The sequence below is a fragment of the Desmodus rotundus genome, chromosome 6 (genome assembly GCF_022682495.2).
Source record: "Desmodus rotundus isolate HL8 chromosome 6, HLdesRot8A.1, whole genome shotgun sequence".
Taxonomy (NCBI): domain Eukaryota; kingdom Metazoa; phylum Chordata; class Mammalia; order Chiroptera; family Phyllostomidae; genus Desmodus; species Desmodus rotundus.
Genome location: NC_071392.1, coordinates 156,727,850 through 156,752,447, shown reverse-complemented (window position 1 = coordinate 156,752,447; position 24,598 = coordinate 156,727,850). Strand labels below are relative to the sequence as shown.

Here is a 24,598-nt window from a genome sequence, read left to right as displayed (position 1 = left end):
CTGTGCGCACAGGAGCCCAATTCATACCAGCAAGACCAGAAAAATTACAGCTGAGAGCAACTGTGGAAGCAGCGGGAGCCACGAACGGAACGCAAGGGACTCTGACTTTCTGCTAGGTGAGCCACAGGAAGCACGTCCTTGGCCCCGTCTCCTTCGTTGCGAATGCGGGTCAAAGCCCCCTGGGCTCCGTGCTTCAGGGAGAAGGGCTGAGCCCAGTTCCCAGGGAGCAGGCGGCTGGGCACCAGCCCTGGCCTGCCCTCTAACGCAGCCTCCGCGTCCGACAAACGGCATGAACCCCCCCTCCCAGAAGCGAACACACTGGCGTGCTGCGCTAGCTCTCCCTTTCCGGGTGGGTTCGGGCCACTTCTGCGTTCTCATTGGCGCTCACAGGATGAAAGGCCCCGAAACCGCAGCTCAAGTTGGGTTAACACATAGTGAGAGTCAGCTCACCCAGCTCTGTCGACACGGGGGACCCGGTGGCAATCTCGCCAATTTTGGCCACTCCATCGTAGTAGGCTTTTCCCGCCAGAATCATAGCTAGAGAGGGAAGGTGAAACGCAAAATCATCACTGAGACAAGGAGAGGAGGAAGCAACGCAGAGGTTTCTTTCAAGCATCCCTCAGTCCCTTTGGTGGCAGGAAAGTTTGGGCTGCGACAAGTATGGCTTTCAGAAGGCAGGGCGTGTGCTATGCCTGGAAGAGGCCCCCACCACTGGAGAGCACTGTGGGACCCTCTCCTCAGACCAGCCCCGGGGAACCACTCGGCAGCGAGCCCTGGAAGTCCAGAGAAGGCCCTGCCTGAGCCTGATGCCAGGTCCAGAACGGATGTGCCCCTAACATAAAAGTTACGGCCTTTACCGTACATGTATACAAGTTTAGGAAACGTAATGTTCTACTATACACTTATGTCAATAGACCGAGGATAGCTTAAAGTATAATAAAAAAAAAAAAAAAAGGGCAATAGTAAGTTGCATTTATGTGGTTATTCCCAGTCATTACTTAGGCTGTTCTAGCCGACAACGTGAAGACATGGGTCAGTGAAGTTATCGCCCTGTTTCAGGAAGGGCAGGGGGGTGGAGGTATTCTGGGACATTCCCAAGGTCAATAGCAAGTCAGAGGGAGCGAACACAACTCCAGGTAAGGGGCTTCACTTCCTTAGCTCTGAATTATGGTGATTTTCGACCCTTTGGCCTCAGAACGGAAAAAAGATGACTACACCTACAAAGAAGCTCGTGACCAGTAAAATGTCAAGTTAGTAAATGCAATATTTTAGCGTGAAGATTTTAAATCTCAGGATCCTGATAAACTGAAAAAGTAAACGTGTGGGAGGGTGGTGAACGGGATTACACAATATTTAAACAATATTTTTGGTTTGAACTCACATATCCAAGTGGAATTTTTCATTATCTGTTGATTTATGTTTAAAACTATTTAACTTTCCTAATCTAGTAAAATATCCTTGCTTTTATGATAAAGTTGAATTAACCTTAAAAATTATACAATTTATCCAGAATAAATATTTTCATAATTTTGGCCTCTTCTGTGACACATTGAGATTTTCCACCGTTTACTGTTTTAAGGAATGAAGCACGTTAGTTCTGTTTTATTTACGCTTGGGGGAGGGTAACATCGGTTAATAACATCATGTAACTTTACGTGACATCTGTGTACTCTACTGCGCACTCACCACCCGAAGTCTAGTCCCCATCACCGTGTGTTTGAACTCCTTCATCCTCTTTGTCCTCCCCACCCCCTTCCCCGCTGGTAATCACCACTCTGTTGTCTGCATCTGTGAGTTTGTTTGTTTGTTGCTTTTTTATTTGCATCCCACATGAGTAAAACCATATGGTTCTTGTCCTTTTCCATCGGTCTTATTTCACTCAGCATAATACTCTCAAAGTCCATCTGTGTTATTGCAAAAGGCCATATTTCATATTTTTTATGGGTGAATAGTATTCCACTGTATATGTGTACCACACCTTCTTTATTCAACCATCTTCAAAAGATACTTTGGCTCTTTCCATGTCTTGGCTATTATGAATAATGCTACCATAAACACAGGGGCACACAAATTTTTACAAATGAGTGTTTTCAATTTGGGGGTGGTGGTAAATACCCAGAAGAGGGAGTGCTGGGTCATGTGGTAGCTCTATTCTTTCTTTCTTTTAACTTTTCTTTTATTGATTCTAGAGACAGGGGACAGAAGGGAGCAAGAGAGGAAGAGAAACATCGATGCAAGAGAGAAACACTGACCGGTTGCCTCTTGCACGTGCCCGAAACCGGGGACTGAACCTGCAACCCGGACATGTGCCGGCTGGGAAGTGAACTGGCGACCTTTTGGTTTGTGGAACAACACCCGACCGACTGAGACACAGCAGTCAGGGCAGGGCAGTAGCTCTAGTCTTAATATTCTGAGGAACCTCCGTCCTGTTACCCACAGTAGCTGCACCCGCAGCCTGAGCAGGTTCCCTTTTGCCCATGTCCTCTCCAACACTTACTTCTCGTCTTATCGATGACCGCCGCTCTAAAGGGGTGAGGTGCTATGTCATTGGGCTTCGATTTGTATTTCCTTTGTAACTAGTTACGGAACATCTCTTCCTACGCCTGGTGGCCATCCATATGTCTTCCCTGAAAAAGTGTTTATTCAGGTCCACTGCCTACTTTTTAATCAGACTGTTTGGTTTTTTTAACCAGACTTGTTGAATTGTAGTTCTGTATATATTGGGTTGGCCAAAAAGTTCATTTGGCTTTTTCCCGTAAGATGGCTCTAGTCGCACTTAGTTGTCTCTAAGTTCATTCGAAACAATTTTGTTAGACTGTATGCTTTATTTCAAGAAAGGTAAAAATGTAACTGAACACAAAAAAGATTTGTGCAGTGTATGGAAAAGGTGCTGTGACTGATCAAACATATTCAAAATGGTTTACAAGGTTTCACGCTGGAGATTTCTCGCTAGATGATGCTTCACGGTCGGGTAGACTGGTTGAAGTTGAGAGCGAGCATATCGAGACATTAACTGAGAACAATCAACATTACACCCCGTGGGGGATAGCTGCCGTACTCAACATGTCCAGATCAATACAGTTATTGGTAAAGATGAAAAATGTGTCTTTTACATTGTAGAAAAAACTAAACAGATTTTGTGGCCAACCCAATATTTTAGATATGGTTTGAAAATATCTTCTCCCGTTGGCTGTCTGCCTTTTTGTTTTATCGATCGTTTCTTTTGCTCTGCAGAAGCTTTTTAGTTTGTTGTAGTCCCATTTATTTTTTTCTCTTACTTCCCTTGTCTTTGGAGTCAAGTTCACAAAAAAACCTCTCTGAGACCAAGTTCCGTACGTTTAGTGCCTATGTTTTCTTCTGTTATTTTATTGTCTTGGGTCCTATATTCAAGTCTTTAATCCATTTTTAGTTAAACTTTTTTGTATAGTATCAGGTAACAGTGTGATTTCATTCTTTTGCACGTGACTTTCCAGTTTTCTCAACACCATTTATTGAAGAGACTTTTCTTTTTCCCTGACTGTTGAAAATTTGTTGCCCATATATGTGTGGGTTTATTTCTGAGCTCCCAGTTCTGTTCCATTGGTCTCCGCTGGGCCAGGTCTTTTCACTGCCTCTTTTCTTCACTCACCTGTACCCTCCAGTCCTTTTCCTCCTCCCCTTTTATGGTTTTGTCACAAATTTTCCTTTCTTAATGTTGTGCACTCATTACCAAATTGCAATACTCATTTTAATGTCCCTCCCCCCACTTAACCTTAAGGCCATAATTGTTTAATAACTTATCCTGAAGTAGATTTAAAGCTTCCTGCTTCTGTTAATCATCTTACTCAAAGTTTTGCATACTTCTTCTTTTCCCGGTAGGAGAGTTCCTTTCACCGTTTATCGTAATGAAATGTTTGCGGTGGCAAATTCTCTCAGCTTTGTTTGGCTGGAAAAACTTTATTTCTCCTTCATATTTAAGGGATAGCCTTGCTGGATATATTATCCTTGGCTGATGGTTCCTCTTTTAATATTTTGAATATTTCCTTCCACTCTCTCCTGCCTCATAATGTTTCTCCTGAGAAATCTGATCATAACCTAATGAGGTTTACTTTGTATGTTAGTCTCCACCCCCCACCCCCCCCCCACCTTGCTGCCTTGAGAACTCCTTCCTTGTCATTAATTTTGAACAGTTTGAGTGATTTGTGTCTTGGACAAAGTCTGTGTTGATAAAATTAGATTCTATTAGCTTCCTCTATCCTGAAGTACAGTTCTTTCTATAAGCTTGTGAAGTTCTCATCAACTCTCTCTTTGAGCGACTCTCTGTTCCCTTCTTCCTCTTTTCTCCTCCTCACACACCTTCACTCCTTAGGCTGCTCTCTCCAGCGCAGTCAGCAGTTCTCACAGAGTTCTTTCTTTCACTTTCTTAAACTCTCAGTTCTCTCTCCTTCCTCCGGGGTCCACAAAGGTTCTATCTTTGTGGTAGCTAATTATCTCTCCCACCTGGTCTGCGCAATTTCCAATACTCTAAGGCACTCCTCATTTCCTTTCCTAAGTTCTTCCGCTCCAGAGTTTCAGCTTAGGTTTTTTTTATAGTTTCAACCTCTTTGGTAAAGTACTCCTTTTGTCCATTAATTCTGTTCCTCAGGTCAGTACCCGACCTTTCGGAGTTTTCTTGTACACCCTTGAGTTTCTTCATAACTACGACTTTGAATTCTCTGTTATTTTAATCACTGTCTTCCATGACTTTGATTTGGTTTCGGGAGACTTTTCATTTCCTTTCTATACTCCCAAGTTACCCTGGCCACGCTCCTTGATGGACTGTTTCTTTGCCTGGGCCTTTGAGGTAGTGCTGTCTATTCAGATCCCGTTTTGCTCTCAACAATTCATGAGGCTGATAGGGCCGGTACTGTCTTTTGTTTTCCAGTAGATGGTGCTGTACGGCAAGTTTTTGTTTTCTCTCACTCGCACTATTTGTACTTTTGGGATCTCGGGTGTCCTCTCTGTGATCTACTCACCTTGGTTATGGGGTACCACCACTGTGGTAGGAGAATGGTTTTGTGAACTCCCAGAGCTACCCCCTTTTCCTGGTGTTTGTGGTTTTGCTGGGCTCTGCCAGGGTGAGTGGGGAGAGGAGAGGGGGCCAGTCTGTTATCTGGCAGTTTTGCCCCACCCTTCCCTGTGTTATTTACAACTTCCCCGCCACCCCGGCCTCCTTCTGCTGTGATAGGGGAGGGGGAAGGTACTTGTCTTTTCAGGGAGCAAACTGCTTCTGTCCCTCTTAAACTGCAGCTCGGCACCCCCCCTCCCCCCACCCCGCTGGAGCAGTGGTGGGTGCCCAGCTGCGTCCCTGTCCTTCCTCCTGTCATGCCTGCCAACACGCCTACCTTCAGGTGCTCCAACGCATGCATCTTCCCGGTGTGTCTGTGTGAACCGGGAGGGGATCCTTTGTTGAGTTACAGTTGTCTGACGTGTAAATTTAAGGGGACAAACAGTGGAGTCGTCTCACTCTGCCACAAAGCTGGCATCACTCTCCTATCAGTGCTATTTTAGTGGCTGACTGCCACTTCATCAATCTAATCTACATACTTCTACCAGACAACTTGTCCTTAAAATATGATTTCATTACGTTACAGTTTTGCTAAAATACCTTTAAGGGCCTCCCACTGCTCAAAGAGTAAATAAGCCCACACTCCAGAGTTCACGATAGATTTTTGCCTAATGGCCTTCAATGAATCACACCTCCCAGAATTCCCATCCTGTGTTGGCCTCCATACACAGATGAGTCTTGGTCACGTGGCTTGCTTTGGCCAATGAAGAATCACCAAGTGTTAATTCCTGCAAAGGCTTGCACTCTTAGAACAGCCGGTTGTGCCTGCAGGAGGGCGTGTGCCCAGCCCTCAGCCTAGTCTAGTCACAGGGGACTGCAGCTGCAGGCGTGGGACCGAGGGGTCCAGCGAACTGCACTGCCTTTATAGACCACGCGAAACAATAAGCTATTGTTGCCTTAAGGCACCAAGTGTAGGGGCAGCTTGTTATGTGGCAACGATAACCGATGCTGCGCTGAAGTGCAGTAATACTGAGCCTGTGCCGCCATGTATTTTAGTGCTCCCCATGCCAGTGTGGACCCAGGGCTTGGTCTGGATGCCGTATCTTCTGCCTGCAGCACTCGTATGCAGCCACCTGCCTAACTCTAACATCTGTCAGCGAGCGCGTCTCCCCACTGCGCTGCTCGAACTCCGGTGGCACGGCCCATCGCGCGCCCTTTGTCAGCTGCACGTGTTATCCTTACTTACAACCTGATCTGCCCAATCCGGCATCCTCAGCTATACTAAAACTTCTTACCGAGGCTTCACAAATTTATCTAAATTTCTCACTGGTTCCAACAAAAACCAGATAGATGGTCTGCAGAAATTCCGGAAATACCCAACGAAGTGCAGGACAGTCCCAGAAAGTGTTAAAGTGATGAAAGCCCTTTGGGGAAGAAGCCTTTTCAGCAGGGACTGAGCTACAGGCTACTCATGCGTGGGCCTCAGGAAGGCAGCAAATGCTGGAAAGGAAAAAATCCTGGCAGGTCCTGGTGGTTTCCTTCCTGGGGGCATCTAAAGCAATGGCTTGGCAGCCTTGTGACTGACTAAGTGCCCATCAAGGGGGAGTCAGCTGTGCAAGATTCCTGCTCTTCGAAGGAGGGAGGGGCAGCCCGCTGGAGTCGCCCAAGTCACCGATACTGCTGGAGGGAGAGGACAAATCCCAGGACTGCTGCATTTTCTGGCACCGGAAATGTCTGGCAAACAGCAGAGATCCAGAAGCAAATAAGCTGTTTACTTTTCCAGTGACTACAACAACAGGGGACTTACTCATCATCAAAAGTCTAGTCAGCACAGCCTCTAACCTGGGGCATGCTCCTGTGGAAGGTGTGTGAGGCCACAGGTTTATTTTCAAAACACCAACAGGGAGCATCCGAAGGTGAGGCACGGTGAAAGAGAAAAATAAGACATACCCATGTTTTTCCGTGTATAACGTGTACCCACGTTTTTGGCCCGAATTTTCAGGGAAAAAAACCTTTCATTTAAATTGTTTAATTATTTAGATTTAGAAACAAAACTGATTATCATATTCCAGGGTATTATTTTGCATACAGATACTGTTATTGCTTTCTAGGGTTACACTTTTAATGCACAAGCATACACAAAAGAATTGAAAACATATAGATGTGTAATTAGGAGCACCCATGTATGAGGCACACCCTTATTTTTCTCTCAGAAACTTGGGCAAAAGTGCACATTATACATGGCAAAATATGATATGAAAAGATACAAAGCTTGATCTGAAGCCTTTTTCAAATCTAACCATTGGAAACCAAGTTTTCTAATTTATGTTCCTTGGTGGTCTTAATGACCCAGGGTAGAGGGTGAAACCAGGGTCCGAATATTTTGGGGGTGATTTTTGCTACCAAGGGAAAAGTGTTGTGACCATGTCAGAATCTGGCGACTGTTAGCATCTCGCGTTTTTAAGGCTGTCATTGACAACACTCGCCTTCCAGCAGGAAAACCCACGTGCAGATGCTGGTCGGCTTCCTCAAATGGAAACTCTTCAAAGTAGCAAATAACTGGTTCTCAGAGAGAGACAACAGCCGATGCTCACACTCATTTGAAAGACAGCATTCACTTTGAAATGAGACTCTTAAGTTCAACCTTCAATTTAGATGTTTTTCTGTTCAGGCTAGAAATTTTATTTCTCACATTACTATTAAAGGTGATACACCCAAAAGACAAGAAATTCTCCTATATAAAGAAAAGAATGATTCCTATGCTGCAGGATACTAAAATATTTTAAGTACATATTTTCAATGTTATTAGGTCCTAAATAATTTGGTTGAAAAAGCAGAAAACATGTTTATGGAAACGATATAAAAGACTGAACCATGTCAAAAAATATGATTTGATAATTAAAATACAAAATTCATAATAGCTTATTATTCAATTTACTCATTTCAAATATACTAATATTCTATTATTGCAAAGTTGTATAAATTATGTATAAACAATTTCTACCAATTTAAAGACATTTTTAAAACCTCAATATCAAGCATTTAAAAATAATTAAGTAAAATATTTACTGAATGGCTTTTATATGTGCTCTATATTTATAAATTTATAAAACAGAAAGACTTACCATTAACAGCTTTTTCATAATTTTTTCCTAGGTTTATTAAGTTTCGTAGCCGCGGATTGAACTGTTCCATAACATTCTGACAAACAAACAAAACAAATGAATTAATGAAGTGAGGGAACAGGAGACAGAGTAACCTTTAGATTCTGTCGCTCACAGTCTGGGATGCCTGTGCGCGCGGGACGGCACGGCCGCGGGTCAGGAAGGCCGGCTTGCAGGTCACGGAGAGCGCGCTCCCTGCGGGTGGAGCGCGCGCTCGCACTGCAAGGTGTCTGCAACGCTGGCAGCTCTGCAGGCGCCCAGGGGCTGCCGAGACCCTCCTGTAAATGGAGCAAGCAGCAGACAGGCTGTCCCTCAAAGCGGACCCTGCAGGTACTGTGAGCCCAGAAGCTGAAGCCACCTTTGGGTTTAAGTGGATCAATGGCTGTTATTCTAGTGATCGGAATTTAATTACATGGGCAATGTTTTAGCTGTCAGCTGGGCAGAAATTTCAAAGAGATTTTTGTGTTTACTGGGTCTCACTGCTGGGGGGGGTCTGTTGGGGTGAGTGTTGCTTTAGGACACTTTCTAGGTGGTCGCTGTTTCCCCCCTCTCAGTAATCAGTTTATTTATTAAATACTTATGGAGCAACTACTGTGTTCGGGGTCTCGTGCACAGTGGACGGAAAGACTCGGTTTCCCCTCGTGGGCTTCATGATGCCATATCTCTGCAGGTGTCAGGCTTCTCATACGCTCAGAGACAAACTGCTCTGACAAGTATAAGACAGGCAATTATTTAGAATGTTGCTATAAATCGAACATATCCTAAGTCTGAAGTACACACAAGAAATCATTCGCAGGGGACTCCGACTTGACTCAGAACACACAGTGACTGAATGTATTTGCTCCACCTGCAAACAGTGAGCTTCACTCACTCCAGACACAGTACTCAAGTCTCTTTAGTCCCTCTCCCAAAGTGTGTACCATTTGTAAAGGACCAGGCAACACAAAGAATGAAAAGCGAAGTGGCATTCCAAGGGGCCGATACTCGACACGCGCCATTTGGGATATAAAGGTTCTCTATTATGAGCTAGCAGAGAGAAAACATAACTGTTATCTTGTCAAGCAGTAATAAAAGCTTATTATGAAAAATCCCCCCTGCCTCACCTTTTCCCATGCTTGCTCCCAAGGGCACTCTTAGCTATGCTGTTACTCCTGTATTTACTGACACAGTTTTGAGTAGTCTTTGTATTGGGCAATAATGACAGGCTTCCTGCTACAGTAGATGAGGATTGGCTCTCCACATCACCCCACTTTCCTTTCCCCAATCATTCCTACGTAGTTACATGGCAATTTCCTGGTAAGTCGATAGTCAGGGTCTATGATTACTTTGTAAATATTTGCCACTACGAAGCAAGAAGTGCACTAAGGATTACAGTTCCTTTCTCGGTACAGTCCTTTTGTTTCTGCTGGGCTTAGCAAGCGACTCACCTCCCCTTCCTCATGCTTATGCTTAATTTTCTGTGTATCTACCTTAAATTTTCCCACACGTTCCGCCAGATCTAGCAGACGTCTATCAGTATTATTTTTCAAACACACACAGTTGTCAGCTAATCTTCCATCCCATTCCCCCCCCCCCAGAACTTTCTCCAAGGACTCTCCGTCCTCTTGCTCAGTCTGGCCAGGGTGTCCCCGCTACGCTGCTGCCCTTGTTAAGTCCCTTTCTGGTCCCTTGTGCTACAGCTCTCATTAACTGGATCCACACTGTCCTCTTCATTATTCCTACCTACTGGAGATCATTTGCCAAGAAGGACCTAAGAATTGACGTGTGAGAGGTAAATCTGAGTGCCCGTGCACCTGAAATTATTTTTATCTTGACATTTGATTGATATTTTGCTGGCTAGAGTATTATAGATGGGAAGTGATTTTCCCTTAGAATTTTTAAGATACTGCTCCACCATCTTTAGTATCCAGGCTCGCTATCATCATTTCTTCTTCCGTTCTGTAGGACTTTTCAGGAGGGGGGTTGGGGGAGGTTTATTTCTGGAATGACACATAATGGTCCGTCTCACTGCAGGTGCATTTTTCATCTATATTACTGAACAACCAAAATGCCCTATCTAACCATACAGAAAAGTAGGTCCTTTGGTCTGAAAAACGTTTCCATTTGGTTTCTTCTCTGTTCGTTTTTTATGGAATTCTGATAAAGACTTCATACATCCTGGAGTTATGCTCCAAGAGCTTTTCCTTTTTTCCTCTGATTTTCCACCTTTAGTTCTTTATCTCTGACAGATATCCTCAACTTTACATTCCAACTCTCCTACTGTTTAAAAAGCTTTTGATACATTTTCAATTTGGGCTCTGTCAAGTGTTTTGATTATTCCTTTTTAAAAGCATCCTGTTTTTGCTTTATGGATGCAATATCCTCTCATTTGAACAAACTGTAATTTGGGGGCCTTTTCTTCCAGTTCCCCATGCTATGCCCTGATTATTTCTTCTCATTGGTACCCATCTGCATTGTGTGTTGAAGGGTTTCCTCAACTGTCTGCTGATCCTTGATTAGTTCCTGCTGAAGAGTAAACCCTAAAACACTGGCTGGAAGCTTGTGGGTGTGGTTAGGAATGCAGCATGGCTATGGACTAGTGGGCTTCACCTGGAGTGACTGGCAGCAGGTCAGCTGGAGGCCAACTGCCACGGGACAGTAACCAGAGGCCTTTGGGTCATTCCAGAGATGTTTCCAATTCCCCGTCATTGGGTGGGGGAGAGGCAATCACCAGGAGACAGGCTTTCTGAGTCAGGAAGGGTATTGGGAATCCTAGTTTACTGAGCAGATTTTTACGGAATTACCATTTGCAGCTCTGACTTCTACTCCCCTCCACCTTGGCTGGTGTTTCCAAGTTACTACATGGTGAGAGTCAAACTCGGTCCGGTCCGCCAGGCAGAGGGCACTACTGTCAGGAGCGGCGGCTGGGGTAGCAAACAGAACCTGGCGGTTCTCTAACCACTTTGTAGGCTCCTGCTCCAGCCCTCCATGTCCCTCCGTCCCCCCCTTCTGTGGGGCCTGCTCCTCAGTCTTGGGTGTGTTGGAGCGAATGGCTCGGCTCTCACTCAGTTCTCCTCTCTGCAGGTTGTTGAGGTCCTCTTAGGGCAGTTACGATTCCTCTCTCCTTTTTCTATCACCCCAAATTTCTTTAGATCTTTTATCAGCTGATATTTCTATGTTCAGCTCTCTACACTATGGATTTAAAGGGTTTTTAAAAAAGTTCCTTTGCCATCATTTTAATCATTTCAATGTATTCCCAGAGAAAAAGAGTAGCAAAACACACGCGGTCCACCTGCTGCGTCTAACCAACCCTCATCCGTACTTCTGGAGCCGGCCACTCGGACAGGACCACGCGGCTGTGCGAGCCTCACTCCCGGCCGGCAGCCCGAAGCCCCGAAGCCAGCGAGCCTCCCTCTCTGGTCTCCGTGAATGATGGCAACCCTCAGCACCCGGACCGGGGCCTGAAGCCACAGCTGCTATTTCTTGCTCTCTCCTCAATTTCCTTGTTTTGTCTTTAAGCTTTTCATTTTGAAATAGCTTAAGATTCACAAGAAGATGTAAAAATTGTACAGAGTTCTCATGTACGCTTCTCCCAGAGATAACCTGTAAAACCAGTGCACATTACTCAACCAGGAAACTGCCGCTGGCACAACACTGTTCACCGAACTGCGGACCGTGTGTGGGTTTACCAGTTTTTGTATCACTCTTTTTTCTGAAGCGGTACATCGTTTACACAAAGATCTCTCTCCTGCTACCCCTTCAGAGCCCCAACCCCCCCACCAATCCTAACCCCTGGCAACCACTAATCTCCGTTACTGATACTGTCATTGTGAAAATATTACATAAATGGAATCACGTGACCTTCTGAGACTGGCTTCCTCACTGAGCACGAGCCCTTAACTACCATCCACGTTGTTGAAGGTATCAGTTTATTCCTTTTTTTTTTTTTTTGCTTGTAGTATTCCATAGTATGGAAGTATCACAATTTGCTCACGCACTTATCCTCTAGACACTTGGGCTGGTTTCCAGCTTTTGGCAATTTCAGATGAAGCGGATACGGACATTCACGGATGGGTTTCTGTGTAAATGTGAGTGTTCGTACCTGGAAGACACACACCTGGGAGTTCAACCCCTGAGCCACTGGTAGGTGTGCGTTCAACTTCCTAACAAGCTGCCACACTCTTCTCAAGAGTAGCTGTACATTCTCATCGGCGACGTATGAGATTTCAATAGTTTAAAAAATCTAATACTTTTGGCAGAAAATGGTTACTTTCTAATACATAGATAAAACTATTTTTCAAATATCTCACTTGAAATTCTTATCTTATGAGACTAAGTCTGGATGATAAGATTAGAAGTTCTGATGAAAAGATAAAGCTAAATTTAGAATATCATTTCGAATTCTTATAATAATCTTATGAGGCTGAGTCCAGACGGTAAGAATACAGGAAAGTGATACAGAGACCCGCTGGGGGGAAATGGAACTACGACTTGCGAGCACAATCAGCTTCACAGAAAATACAAGAGTTCTTAAGCTTGAAAGTTTAACATATACTTCAATTCTTTATTATTTAGGTTTAGCTACAGAAATGTTTCCCCTGTAAATTCTGGCCTCTTTGAACAGTGGAAAATCCACTTCTACACTGGCTCTTGGCCATTAATTTAGTTGTTTTCACTGAAGTAGATGTATTTTTAAGCCCAAAAGAAAAAAGCAGTACTGTCTTTGTGTTCCACACCCTATACAATTTTATAGTAGCCGTGGGTGTCCTTGGGAATTGGATGGGTTCCATATTTTGGGGGGGAGGACAGCGGTTGGGTCAAAGATTATGCTGTGTCAAGGCTTAAGCCCTGAAAATTGTTCATAAAGCCTAAAATTTAGCAAGAATCACAAGTAGTGATAAACAAATCCAATTTAATTTAAATTAAGAGTAAAAGACTTAAGATACCAAGTATGAAAACAGAATAATTTACAAAAGGTATTAACAGGCCAAGAAGCACTATTTTATTATAATCAATAACAAAAGCTTAGTATGTATTCCACCAGTTACTGCCTGGCACGGAGGATAATTTGCCAGACTAGTCTCAACCAGAATGAGGTTCATGTCCATTCAGAGAAGAGCGTGGATAGTCTAGGCTGAAAAGAAATGACAGGCCATGGCCCTGTTCTACCTACGCTGAGTCTCATTTGCAAAGGGGTCGATCCATTTGCATAAGCTCACCAGCCCTGGAGCCCGCGGTCAGCTGTTAAACACAAAGTGTGGGGGGAACAGGCCACCTGGAACCTGCAGCCACTTTTCACCAGACTTCCGGCTGGTCCATGTATCTCACGCATTTCCTCCACTCCTGTGGAGTTACCGATCATAATCTGAAAACGAATTATACATCTTATGACGGTTTTAACTGCTTCAGCATTTAGAGTTTTCTTTCGGTTTTGAAAAATTATTACCCTTTACACCTGGAACTATAGACTCTGAAGCATAAATTAATACAATTATTACTAGGCAGATAGTTAACTGAGCTGACTTTAAATTTCTAAGAATTGGTTTCTCTTTCTGTTTCTTTTTCCAGTCCCCCACCCCCATGACCAAGGACAAATTACTCGGTATTTGAGTGCTTAATTTTTCTCAATTGAAAAACATGGATAATATTTACCCTGGAATAAGTTTTAAAAGTGATTTAAGAATCTCTAAGTAAACAATGAGTTTTATAACTTGATTCAGGTACTGTATGTACCCTTGAAATTTTCCATATTATTTTGTTTTATACAATATCACACAAATTCGTTGAGCATGTTGCAATGCTTAAACTAATCAAGGCACCATTTAATTGCATGTGACAAGAACCTCTGGAAATAAGGATTAAATATCTGAGAATACTTCTAGGTAGACAATATCTATTGGAAACCTCACTTTCTCTTTTCTGGTGTTGTTGGAAGCTGCTGTTCTAGACTAACATCATCAATACTTAATTATGTCCTTGCCTTTCGGGAAAATATCAGTGAGTAAATGTGGCAAAAAGACAGCTGCTTAGGGGCTAACAGATGGCCAGAGGAGTCACGGCTTTTCATACTCATCTTGAACGGGGGGCACAAACCAAGTAAAAGAAAATCAGGCAACTGAGATGTTTTCGTTTGAATAAGTATTAAATTAGGGCAGAAATATTCAATTCAAATGTATAAACACCCAAAATTGTTCCCCATCATCCTGTATTATACAATCATGCTACTATCAACATGCATCATAAATCAATTTGTATTATCGATAATCTGTAACATACCATCCCCATAGCAGTGGGAGGGGGGCACGAGGGGAGATGGCAAGTAAAAAACTTTGGAAAAAAACAACCAATCAGAAGAAGAAGAAAAGAGAATTGAAAAAAATGAAGATAGTGGAAGGAGTGTGTGGGACAACTTCAAGAGATCCAACATGTGCATCATACGGGTGCCAGAAGGAGAGAAAGAGCAAGAAATTGGAGTTCTATTTGAAAAAATAATGAAAGAAAACTTCCCTCATTGGGTGAAGGAAATAGACATGGAAATTCAGGAAGCACAGAGAGTCCTAAACAAGATGGATGCAAAGAGGTCCACTCCAGGAAACATAGCGAAAATGCCAAAGGTTAAAGATAAGAGAGAATCTTAAAAGCAGCAAGAGAAAAGCAGAGTTACCTACAGAGGACTTCCCAGCAGACTGTCAGCTGATTTCTCAAAAGAAACTTTGCAGGCCAGAAGGAACTGGCAAGAAATATTCAAAGTCATGAAAAGCGGGGGCCCACAGCCAAGATTGCTCTACTCAGCAAAGCTGTCATTTAGAATCGAAGGACAGATGAAGAGCTTCCCAGACAAGAAAGCACTAAAGGCATTATAATCACCGAACCATTATTATATGAAATGTTAAAGGGAATTATTTAAGAAAAAGACGGGAGAGGGGTTTGGAGAAACGGATGAAGAGGGGAGAGGATTAAGAGGCACAGATTGGTAACTACAGAGGGGCCAGAATGCACAGCACAGTACAGGAAATGGAGCAGCGAAACCACGACAGCACGACCCGTGGACACAAACAAAGGTGTGGGGACTGCCTGGGGGAGTGGGAGGTGCTGGGTGGGGGGGCAAAGGGGGGTAAATTGGGACAACTGTCCTAGCATAATCAGTAACATATAGTTTTTAAAAAACAAAAGGAAAAAACTGTGGCCTGGAGTCCTCGGGCAAATCACACCCCCACCCCACCGAGCCTCAGGGTCCTCCTTTAGAAAATGGGAATTACGATCATGTCCACCTCGTGATGGGCCTGAAGTCTCAATGAAATAGCAACTCTCGTTTATGGAGCACCTACTATGTGCTCTTCCAAGCACCGGTACTTAGTGTTGTAGTAATTAACATGGCAAGACCAAAGCTCTAAAATACTAGTCAACTCTTCAAATGGATGAGCACCCCTATTTCCACAGATGTCCCCGTCACTTCACTTCCGCTCTGTAACGGGTAAATAAATGATGCCGGCCCTCCTGCTCAAAGTGTTGGTGAGGGTGAGAGGGCCCGGGAATACAAGTGCCTCTAGAGAAGCCTGTGGTACAAAGGAAACTGAAAGTGTTCTTATCTGCCTTATTCGTCAAGAACATTTTCTTCCCTTTCCCATCTGAGTTACGCGTGGACATTTATGGAGTGCTGCCGTGGTTCAGGCTCCGGGCCTAGTATTTCACGTGGGTTGTCCCAACAGATCCTAACAACACGATTGGTGGTATCCCCGTCTTACAGATGAAACAACAAACCTTTGAGATGTTAAACGTCAAAACCTTGCTGAGGGCCCAGGCAACCTCCCCGCTAACCTTCGCACGCGCCCTTCGGGCCCCAAGACAAGCTCCCTGAAGTGACCTGTGCAATGAAGTGAGAGGAAAATGCTTTTATGACGGAGCACCATTCCAGTGAGAGATTATGAGAGTCTCCACAGATCTCCTTTTTAGAAGTTTTCTTGTCATCTTACTCCTGAGTCTTTGAGGAGTATAATCAATGTAATAGCATCACAATATGATGGACCAATTCGGCCCAGGCAAACAAATACTTCTGGCTTCCTTTTCTTTCCCTTAAAAAAAAAAAAAAAAAAAAAAAAAAAAAAAAAAGGAAAGAAAGAGAAGACTCCACACCTACCTCACAAGAATTAAAAATGGCTAACATTATCGCATCGATTTCCTTTGCTGAAAAGGAATTTAAACATTACAGAACCATATTACAGAACCACCCGGTGCTTTAACCACCTCACTGAAGTCCCCTATCCCTTTTTGTCCCCCCAGAGGGAACTGCTAATTAAGGCTGCTGTTAACTTTCTAACTTACTAAAAAGTATTTTACACTTGTACACACACATGCCGTTAGTCACGGTTAATATATAATTTTGGTTTATGCATTTAATAAAATAAATGGTATCAGATAATGCATTTCACTTTCACACCTTACTTTTTAAATTAAACATCATGCCTCCAAGCCCTGTCCACCTTGGTACATACTGAGTTTATCCCTATTTACCTCCTGTGTAGCATCCCAGAAACTGCAGAAGAAAAACAACCCCCAGGAGAATTCACAGTGAAGGGCTCAGCGGAAGATTTATAGAATAGACCTCAACAAGCTCCTCGGAAAGTTTCAAACACGGACCTCAGTATGAGCAGGTTTTCACGGATAGGAATGTGCACGGCGGATTACCTGCGGGCAAGCAAATCCATGATGAAGAAAAAAACGAACCGACCACCACGGACATATTTCTGCAGTGACTCCTCCTTGAGGAGGGCCGCAGGCAGGCCCTTCAGGAGGTGCTCCAGAGGAAGGCGTCGCTATCACAGGCGGCGGCAGCTCCACACCCATCACCGCCCCCGAAGCCCCTTCCAGCGGGACAGGACGGGGCGGTGGAGGACAGCAGCACCGATGACCCTGACCCTGTCTGTGCAGGCCTCCGCTAACGTGTGTGGTCTTAGTTTCTAACGAAAAGGTTTAAAAAGTTAAAGAAAGTTTTTACATAGAAATAAGGTTTATAGAATAAGCATTTAAAGCATTTTTTGGTACAGCTGTCCAATGTTATTTGTGTTTTAAGTTAAGTGTTACAATAGTCAAAAAGTTGCAAAAATTTAAAAGTTTATAAAGTAAAAAAGTTACATTAAGCGGACGTTAATTTGTTGTTGAAGAAAAAAACCTATTTTTGCCCTGACTGGTGTGGCTCAGTGGGCTGGGTGTCATCCCACAAACAGAAAGGTCGCTGGTTCGATTCCCAGTTAGGGCACACGCCTGGGGTGTAGGCCAGGGTCCCCACTGGGGCTGTGTGAGAGACAACTGATTGATGTTTCTCTCCTTCTCTAAAAATAAATAAAGTCTTAAAAAAACCCCGATTTTTAATAAATTTAGTGCAGCCAGGTGTACAGTGTTCACGAAGTCCACAGTGGTGTACGGCAATGTCCCAGGCCCTTCTCACCTGCACTTACCATCCCCTCACTCACTGACCCGCACACCCCTCGGTCCTGCAAGCTCCATTCACGCTAAGCGCCCTGTACAGGGCTGCCTTTTTTATCTCATACACTGCAGTTTTGACCTTACCTTTTCCATGAGTAGGTGCAAACCCACTTGCCACTGTGTTACAAACGCCTACTGTGTTCACTACGGTCCCTTGCTGTTCGGGTTTGCAGCCTAGGAGCAACGGACTACACCTCATCTCAGCCTGGGTGACTCGGACGGCACCGAATTGCCTGTTACTGGGCAGGTGATGCCCTTCTCACAACGTATCCTTCGTCAAGTGATGCACGACTGTAAAAGTTATCCTCAGCTCCCCTGTCTTGACAGAGAGATAAGCGTGTGCCAATAATTGCTCAGCACTGCTCTTCTATCTAGTATCTACTCAGTCGCCCTGGGAATGAGATGCTAGGGACAAGCAGTAAGCAGATGGAAATCAGTGCTCTGGGGGTGGGTACAGTCCAGCAGATACATGGCACCGCTGCTCACAGCCAGCACACGACTCTAAGTGCTCACACGTGCTATCGTGTGTGATCTTCACCGCAACCACAGACGGGGAGTACTGTTATCTTAACTGTGCGTGAGCGAACTGAAAGCATGAGGTCAGACGAAGGAGTATGACATCATCAAGGGCACACAGAAATCTGGGCTTGATTAGATGAAGATGTTTTCTCAAAGGACAAAATCGAACTGAGAGTGGACTAAGAGCAGTGTCTTGCATGTTTAAAGTGGTCCGCACACTTTGAAATCGCCGGCGGCAGACACGGCTGCGTCTTGCACCTAAGCTGCTCCAAGTGTGCGATGAAGTCCATGCTATGATAAAATATACCCTTTAGTCTGTTAAAATCATTAAAGTTTTATCAAAAAAATTTCACAGCACTCAAGTGTAAGAAATTGCTGTGATTTTCCTGATTGGCTTCTGCCACTTGAGTTTCTGGGGCCAGAAATGAACGGGTCTGTGAGCTTAGGTCTCAGGCCCCCTGCACCCCTCTCCCGGCTCCGCCTACGAGCAGGGGCTTCCTGTCCCCCAACTCAGGACAGAAGAGGAGCACTTACGGTGCCCAGCGGACTCATCCTCTGAGATCTGTTCTGCCCCCAAACCCAATCTCTCCCATGTTTATTCTAGGCTATGTGCTCTAATCACCCGAACTCTTATCCCTGCTTGCTGCTGACAAACTGTTATTGCTGCTCCGTACCTTTTCTTGTCCTTGTCGTGACTGCCTTTGCACCATGCAAAGAGACGACAGCTGCTTGTAACACCGGGAACGAGACTTTTAAAGTAACTGTAAGAGCTGAAATTTGGGCACGCTCAGTTTAGAATTCTTTCTCTGTTCCATTCTCGGTCTCAGGCGAGCAACTGTGAAAAGTGCATTCCCCACAAGCAAAAACTAAGGGGCAATGGTAAGATTGTCAATTAGGTTTATCTTTGAAATGTTAACTTGCAAAACAGAGAGAGAAAATGACACATTTTAGTCTAGTTTTTAAAACTTTTTACCCATTAAAGTGAAATGCATATGTCAATTCCTGCTTTATAAACAGAGCTTACTCAAACACTGTAAAAGTCGCCCCCTCACAGAAGAAAACGGAAGCTCTCCAGGAGATGGGCTGGAGTGAGACTTCTCCTTCAGCCCCAAGGAGGGCTGACCACCGTCCTTTGGTATTTTTAGTGAAGGAACTGCTATTGTTTAGGGACTTTTAAGCCTCTAAAAGGACCATATAAATAAAAGCAGCACAACTGAGGGCATCGTCACGGCCTGCCGTTCCCTTCAAAGCTCAGGCAGCGCTAGAGCAAGGCTGTGAACTGTTGGCCAGGTCTAGCTCTGGATGGGGTGCTCATTTATTTTGTTCCCTGGCTTGGGAAATACAGCCTGGCGACATTTTTCATTTAGTTTTGAACAAGAGAGAAGCCAGCAACATTTTATCTCCCTTACACGAGTCTCAGCTTTATCCACAAAGATTTGAGGTTACAACCAGAATACAGTCCCTAAAAAAAAGGATAAACGAGAAAGCAACTTAACACCTGGAGAACATAAATAGAAGTATAACACCAAGGCTGAGGAAAAGACAGAAGTATACAGGCCTGAGAGGTCACAGGGCTGTAATCACTCTGCACACATCTGCGATTTCAAAGTTTACGGAGGAAACTGTATTACACCCAATGGTGGTGGACATGAAGCCTTGGGTATTTTCCTGGCCAATGTCCACAAGCCACTATCTATTGTAAGCATGCGTGTTTTGCTACTGTTAAAAAAAACCGTCCTCCATGGACCATAGAAAAGGAAGTGGTTTGAAAATACCTACCCCACAGGCTGGGATTCAGGGAAGGTACCTTCATAGGGACTTTTGCAATATGTAGCAAATATGCTTTCGAATGTCCCTGCCCTCTGACCTGCATTCCGTCCTGGGGATTTCGCTTAAGGAAACCACCAGGAATCCGTGCGAAGCTTTACCGGCAGTGACGTTCACCGCAGTGCTTTCCTAGCAAAGTACTGGCAATGACCTTAGGTTCAACAACAAAGGAGTGGGTGAATACACACGATGAAGATGTTCTGCGGAATCATCAAAACAAGGCACAGAATAAATACTGACTGACCTGGAAAGATGTACTGAAAAGTACTGGAAAGAGGAACAAGAGTTAACACTGCTGTCTCTGGGTTGTGGGTTTCCAGGTGACTTTTACTTGCAGTATAAATATTCATAGAAACTTTGTGGCATCATCAGACAAAAATGTAGTTTAAAACAACCGAGAGTAAAACCAAAACAAACACATAAAAGTAAGAATGACTGCTGGGAAGTGGGATTTATGCATTATTCTACCGGACGCCTGCACTGGAAGGCCTCTCTCAGACCTGGGTCCCCAGTCCCGGTCCTGTCGGCTGACATCGGGCAGAACCTGTGGGGACCAGGTTCCTGCTGAGAGCGCAGACGTCCAACCACTACGCCGGGGGCACACAGCTTGGTTTTGTTTTTAATTAAAACTTTTACTTGCTTCCTGCCATCAGAGTGGCCAAAATAAAGGAAGGAAAATAACAACGTGTGTTGAGGATGTACGGCAACAGAAACTCTGATACACGGCTGGTGGGAATGCACATTGGTACAATCACTTTGAAAACCTGCTCGGTAGTTTCCACCAAAGCTAAATACTCAAGCACATTGTAACCCAGCAAATCCACACCTATGGATACACCCATGAGAAAGGAATGCCCGTGCCCATCCGACATGCACTAGAATGTTCACAGCAGCACTATTCATAGCCTAGAGTAGTCTGAGAACCATCGGAACGCCTCTCAAGAGAAGAATAGGTAACGCGTGACACAATCATGCAGTGGAATACTATACAACAAAAAGAGTAAGCGACCATTACTCCAATACCATGGATGAATCTGACAGACGCGTGGAGTGAAAGAAGGCAGACAAAAGAGGCCGGATGAGTTTCAGTGCTGTGAGAAGTCGGGAGGGTGTAGCAACTGGAAAAGGGTGTGTGAGGGACTTCGGGGTCATGGTCGGCTTCTTGGCCTGGGTGCGGTTACACAGGTGTGTTCAGTTTGTGACAATTTGGTGAGCTATACACACCTAAGCACACTTTTCTGTATGCATATTATAGCTTAATAAAAAGCTTTAGAAATAAGTTAATATATTTGCAAATGCCAACAGAAGTTAAATTAAATGTTCATGCTTTTAGAACCACGTTCACTTTGGGACTGCAGAAGAAATAGTGTGGAGTGTCGAGGAAAACAAAAATCCAATCTGGTGCAATTCTACACACATCAGGATTCCCTTGCAAGTCTGTCTGTGGCTCACTGCACCAGAAGTGCAAGGTAAGAATTAATGCCCAGCCCCCGCTGGTGTGGCTCAGTGGATGGAGAGCCGGCCTGCGAACGGAAAGGTCACCAGTTCGATTCCCAGGCAGGACACATGCCTGGGTTGCAGGCCAGGTCCCCAGTTGGGGCTGTGTGAGAGGCAACTGACTGATTTATCTCTCACACTTCAATGTTTCCCCCCTCCTCCCTCCCTTCCCCTCTAAAAATAAATAAATAAAATCTTTAAAAAAAAGAATCCATGCCCAATACTGAATAATGTCACAAATGTGAAGGCAACCTGAAATTTCTGAACAGCGTCACCTGTCCGATGGTCCCAGTCTCCCAGGCTCCGTAAGAAAGGCGGCTGCTCTGTCCGCAGAGCAATCATGTTATCACAGTTCTAAAACCTCTTTCTAATCAAGAAAAAATGTTATGCCGGAAAAAGACGTCTATTGTTTGGCTTTGTATTTTCATTTTCCCCAGACAAAAAGCTACAATACTGGGCTGTTCAGCTTAACATCGATACCTGGCAACCCTTCTGCCTCTACCTGGCACACGACTCCCGCTTTCCCCCGTTTCAGTCACCATGGAGCCACGGGCAAGTCGTCTGGGCTTCTGCAAACCCCATTTCACCTCCAGCGGGCCTGGAGAAAGTGGTGTGATGGGAACAGACGAAGAGATCAAACACTGCATAAAACTACAGCAATACACAGAAAAGTCAATTTAAAGCTGCAAAAGCGAGACCTACACAGCAGAGTCCACACTGGAAACCAACCAGACAGGGACTTTCGCTCACGCATCCCCAATTGAACCCAAGTGGAGAAAATAAAAAACCATTAAATGAACAAAAAAAACCCCACCCTAGTACACACGCCTAGTTTGCTTGCTTTACCCACTGAAATAAAAATACCTCATTTTCTTATTTTTCTTAAAAAAAGGTTTGCTTAAAACATGCCAGTGATGACAAATTACCAGAGTGATAGAAATTGTTGTTGACATCTTAGGTCACCAAATTAGAAACAGGCATTTGGTTTGTGCACTTGTTAGTCAGGAAAAACTAAATTACTGTACAAAAATGGGAGGGACGGAGGCTGGCACAGTAAATGGCATGTGGACGCTGGCCACTCACAGGCTTTGGGACTCTGTTTCCTGATGGTAAACAAACAAAATCCATGTCCACCCCGAGAGCTGATGTATATTGGAATGGAACAGACACTACGGAAGTGTTCCGGCAGGATGGAGTCTGGCATAAGGTGGGTGCTTACTCCATGTCCATCTATTCAACACACAGGCGCACCTACTATGTGCCAGGATCTGTCTAAGTGTTCAAACAACAAGACAAAGCTCCTTTCGTGTGGGAGCTCATATTCTAGTTGGCGTGGGAAGAGAGATAAACATAGTAAATATATTGTACCCTAAGGTAGTTAGGTAGGACTGCCAGACAGGCGGTAAAGAGCTGTTTGAGCAGGCCTCTCTGGGAAGGCGACATTTAAACAAAGACTCTGAGTCCCCTTTTCCCTTTTCAAGGGTCATTTTCTCCCTTCACTGCCGCTTTAGCGAGATTAATGCAAGTATGACAGCCCGAGATGATGTCATACCCATCCCTCCTCAACTTCCTAAGACTTCAAGAGTTCTAACTTCTAGGAAGGTTGTGGTAACTCTTAATTAAGGGTTTTGTTATTTTTTTTTTAACTTTACTTCTTCCTCGTACCACCAAAGCATATACTTGTCAGGAAACCATGCAAAGTTACAAACAAGCTGCAAATTACCGGCATACGATAGACTGAAGTGTGGAGAAGGGGAGGGATCTTTCATCTAAATTCTTAATTAGCAACAGTAACATTACGTGACATATTGGGGCTTATTATCATGCCATTTGTTTGTGAAGCTGTAAAACACACATCCTCCTGGGACTTAGCATGGATCTCCAGTAATCATTTGTCTAAGTTTATATTTAGAAAACTCTGCAAATGTGTAAATATTTAAAGATATCTGATACTACATACAGAGGATCACACTTCTTTATAATCCCCATTTTCTCTAAAGAACTTATTCCTTTATTTCAAAGTGGGAGAAATTTGAGTATAAAAAACCCCTAACACCCATACAAACAAGTCATAAACTCTCATCTGCAGATGGCTTTTGTAAACGCACCTGGTTAGGTTGCACCTGGTGAGGTTACGGTTCTATTAGTAAAACATTGCAGATTGCTAGGTAACATAAAGGAAGTCTCTTAAAAAAAAACAACAACTAGCTAGACTCATCAACACTGCCAGCAGATTTTTATCATATTAGGCTTTAACTGTTTTCAGCTTTGGTAGTGGGGCAGTGGCATGGGGAGCAAGAAGCCGGAGGGCAGGAGGTGGGAGAATTTCAGGCTTTCGATTCAGACCCGTGAATGTAAAATTTCGCTGTGCATTTCCACCGCAGACAAAGCATGAGCTAGCAGCATTCACTTCACAGCTTACAGATAAACTTGTCTAGAGTTGTATATTCTTACTCTATCATCTCAACCTAAAAAACAGGACCCTACAACATTAACGAGGAAATGGTGACTGAAGTCAATCAACAACATCTGTGAGCTTTTAGGGTATTTTAAAACACCTGGGAATAAATAAAAGCAATGAGATATTAATAACCTTACAAAGTATGAAATTTTTTTATAGTGCCTTCCATCTACAAATACATACAACCAAAACCATGACACCCCCACTTCTCCCCTCCTGCCCCAGGTCCTTGGGTAAGGCAACAGGCCAAAGTGCCTGGTTGGCACTGGAGGGGCCGTAGTTCCCTTGAGTGTACAGCCCCTCCCTGGAGTAAAAGGGCTAAAAGGGAAAGTCAGGAATAAAGCAAAGCCAAGTTACTTTGGAGCGCCTGACTGCTGGCCTCAGGTTGTTATCTCCTCTTCGATTGGAAAGATAAACGCGCCTGATTCTTGGCGGCTGCTGGGAGAGGAATTGGTGTGTGCACTTTTTCAAGCTTCCGTAGCCCTGCGGAGGCTCCACCGTGCAATGATCTGCGTTCCTCAACCACACGTTTGTTCAACTGACAGTCGTCAGATTAGCCACTGCGGCCTAGTCTAAGAGTAAGAATGTTTCATTTACACCCTGTGAAAAGACTCCACACTTCCTGACCCACCGTCTTCACCA

At 44.2% G+C, this 24,598-nt stretch overlaps 1 protein-coding gene and 1 long non-coding RNA gene across 6 annotated transcripts in view; both read right to left on the bottom strand.

Annotated features, from left to right (window-relative positions):
• BAIAP2L1 (BAR/IMD domain containing adaptor protein 2 like 1) overlaps window positions 1-24,598 on the bottom strand; it is a 55,223-nt gene that overhangs the window by 29,115 nt on the left and 1,510 nt on the right. For 2 of the 5 annotated variants that reach the window (XM_053926364.2, XM_053926365.2), the window contains exons 2-3: window positions 8,152-8,227; window positions 451-537 (exon numbers count right to left, since the gene is read on the bottom strand). The exons of 1 other annotated variant lie outside the window; for it this stretch is intronic. In XM_053926364.2, the coding sequence (XP_053782339.1) occupies window positions 451-537; window positions 8,152-8,227 (163 nt within the window). Of the gene's footprint in view, window positions 1-450; window positions 538-8,151; window positions 8,228-9,293; window positions 9,466-24,598 lie in introns of those variants that run through there. 2 more of the 5 variants (XM_053926366.2, XM_071221819.1) reach the window with 2 other exon arrangements.
• Window positions 16,249-24,178, bottom strand: LOC139440990 (uncharacterized). The gene is made up of 2 exons (XR_011651378.1): window positions 17,737-24,178; window positions 16,249-16,854 (listed from the first exon to the last, which is right to left on the bottom strand). It is a non-coding gene; the product is annotated as an uncharacterized lncRNA (long non-coding RNA).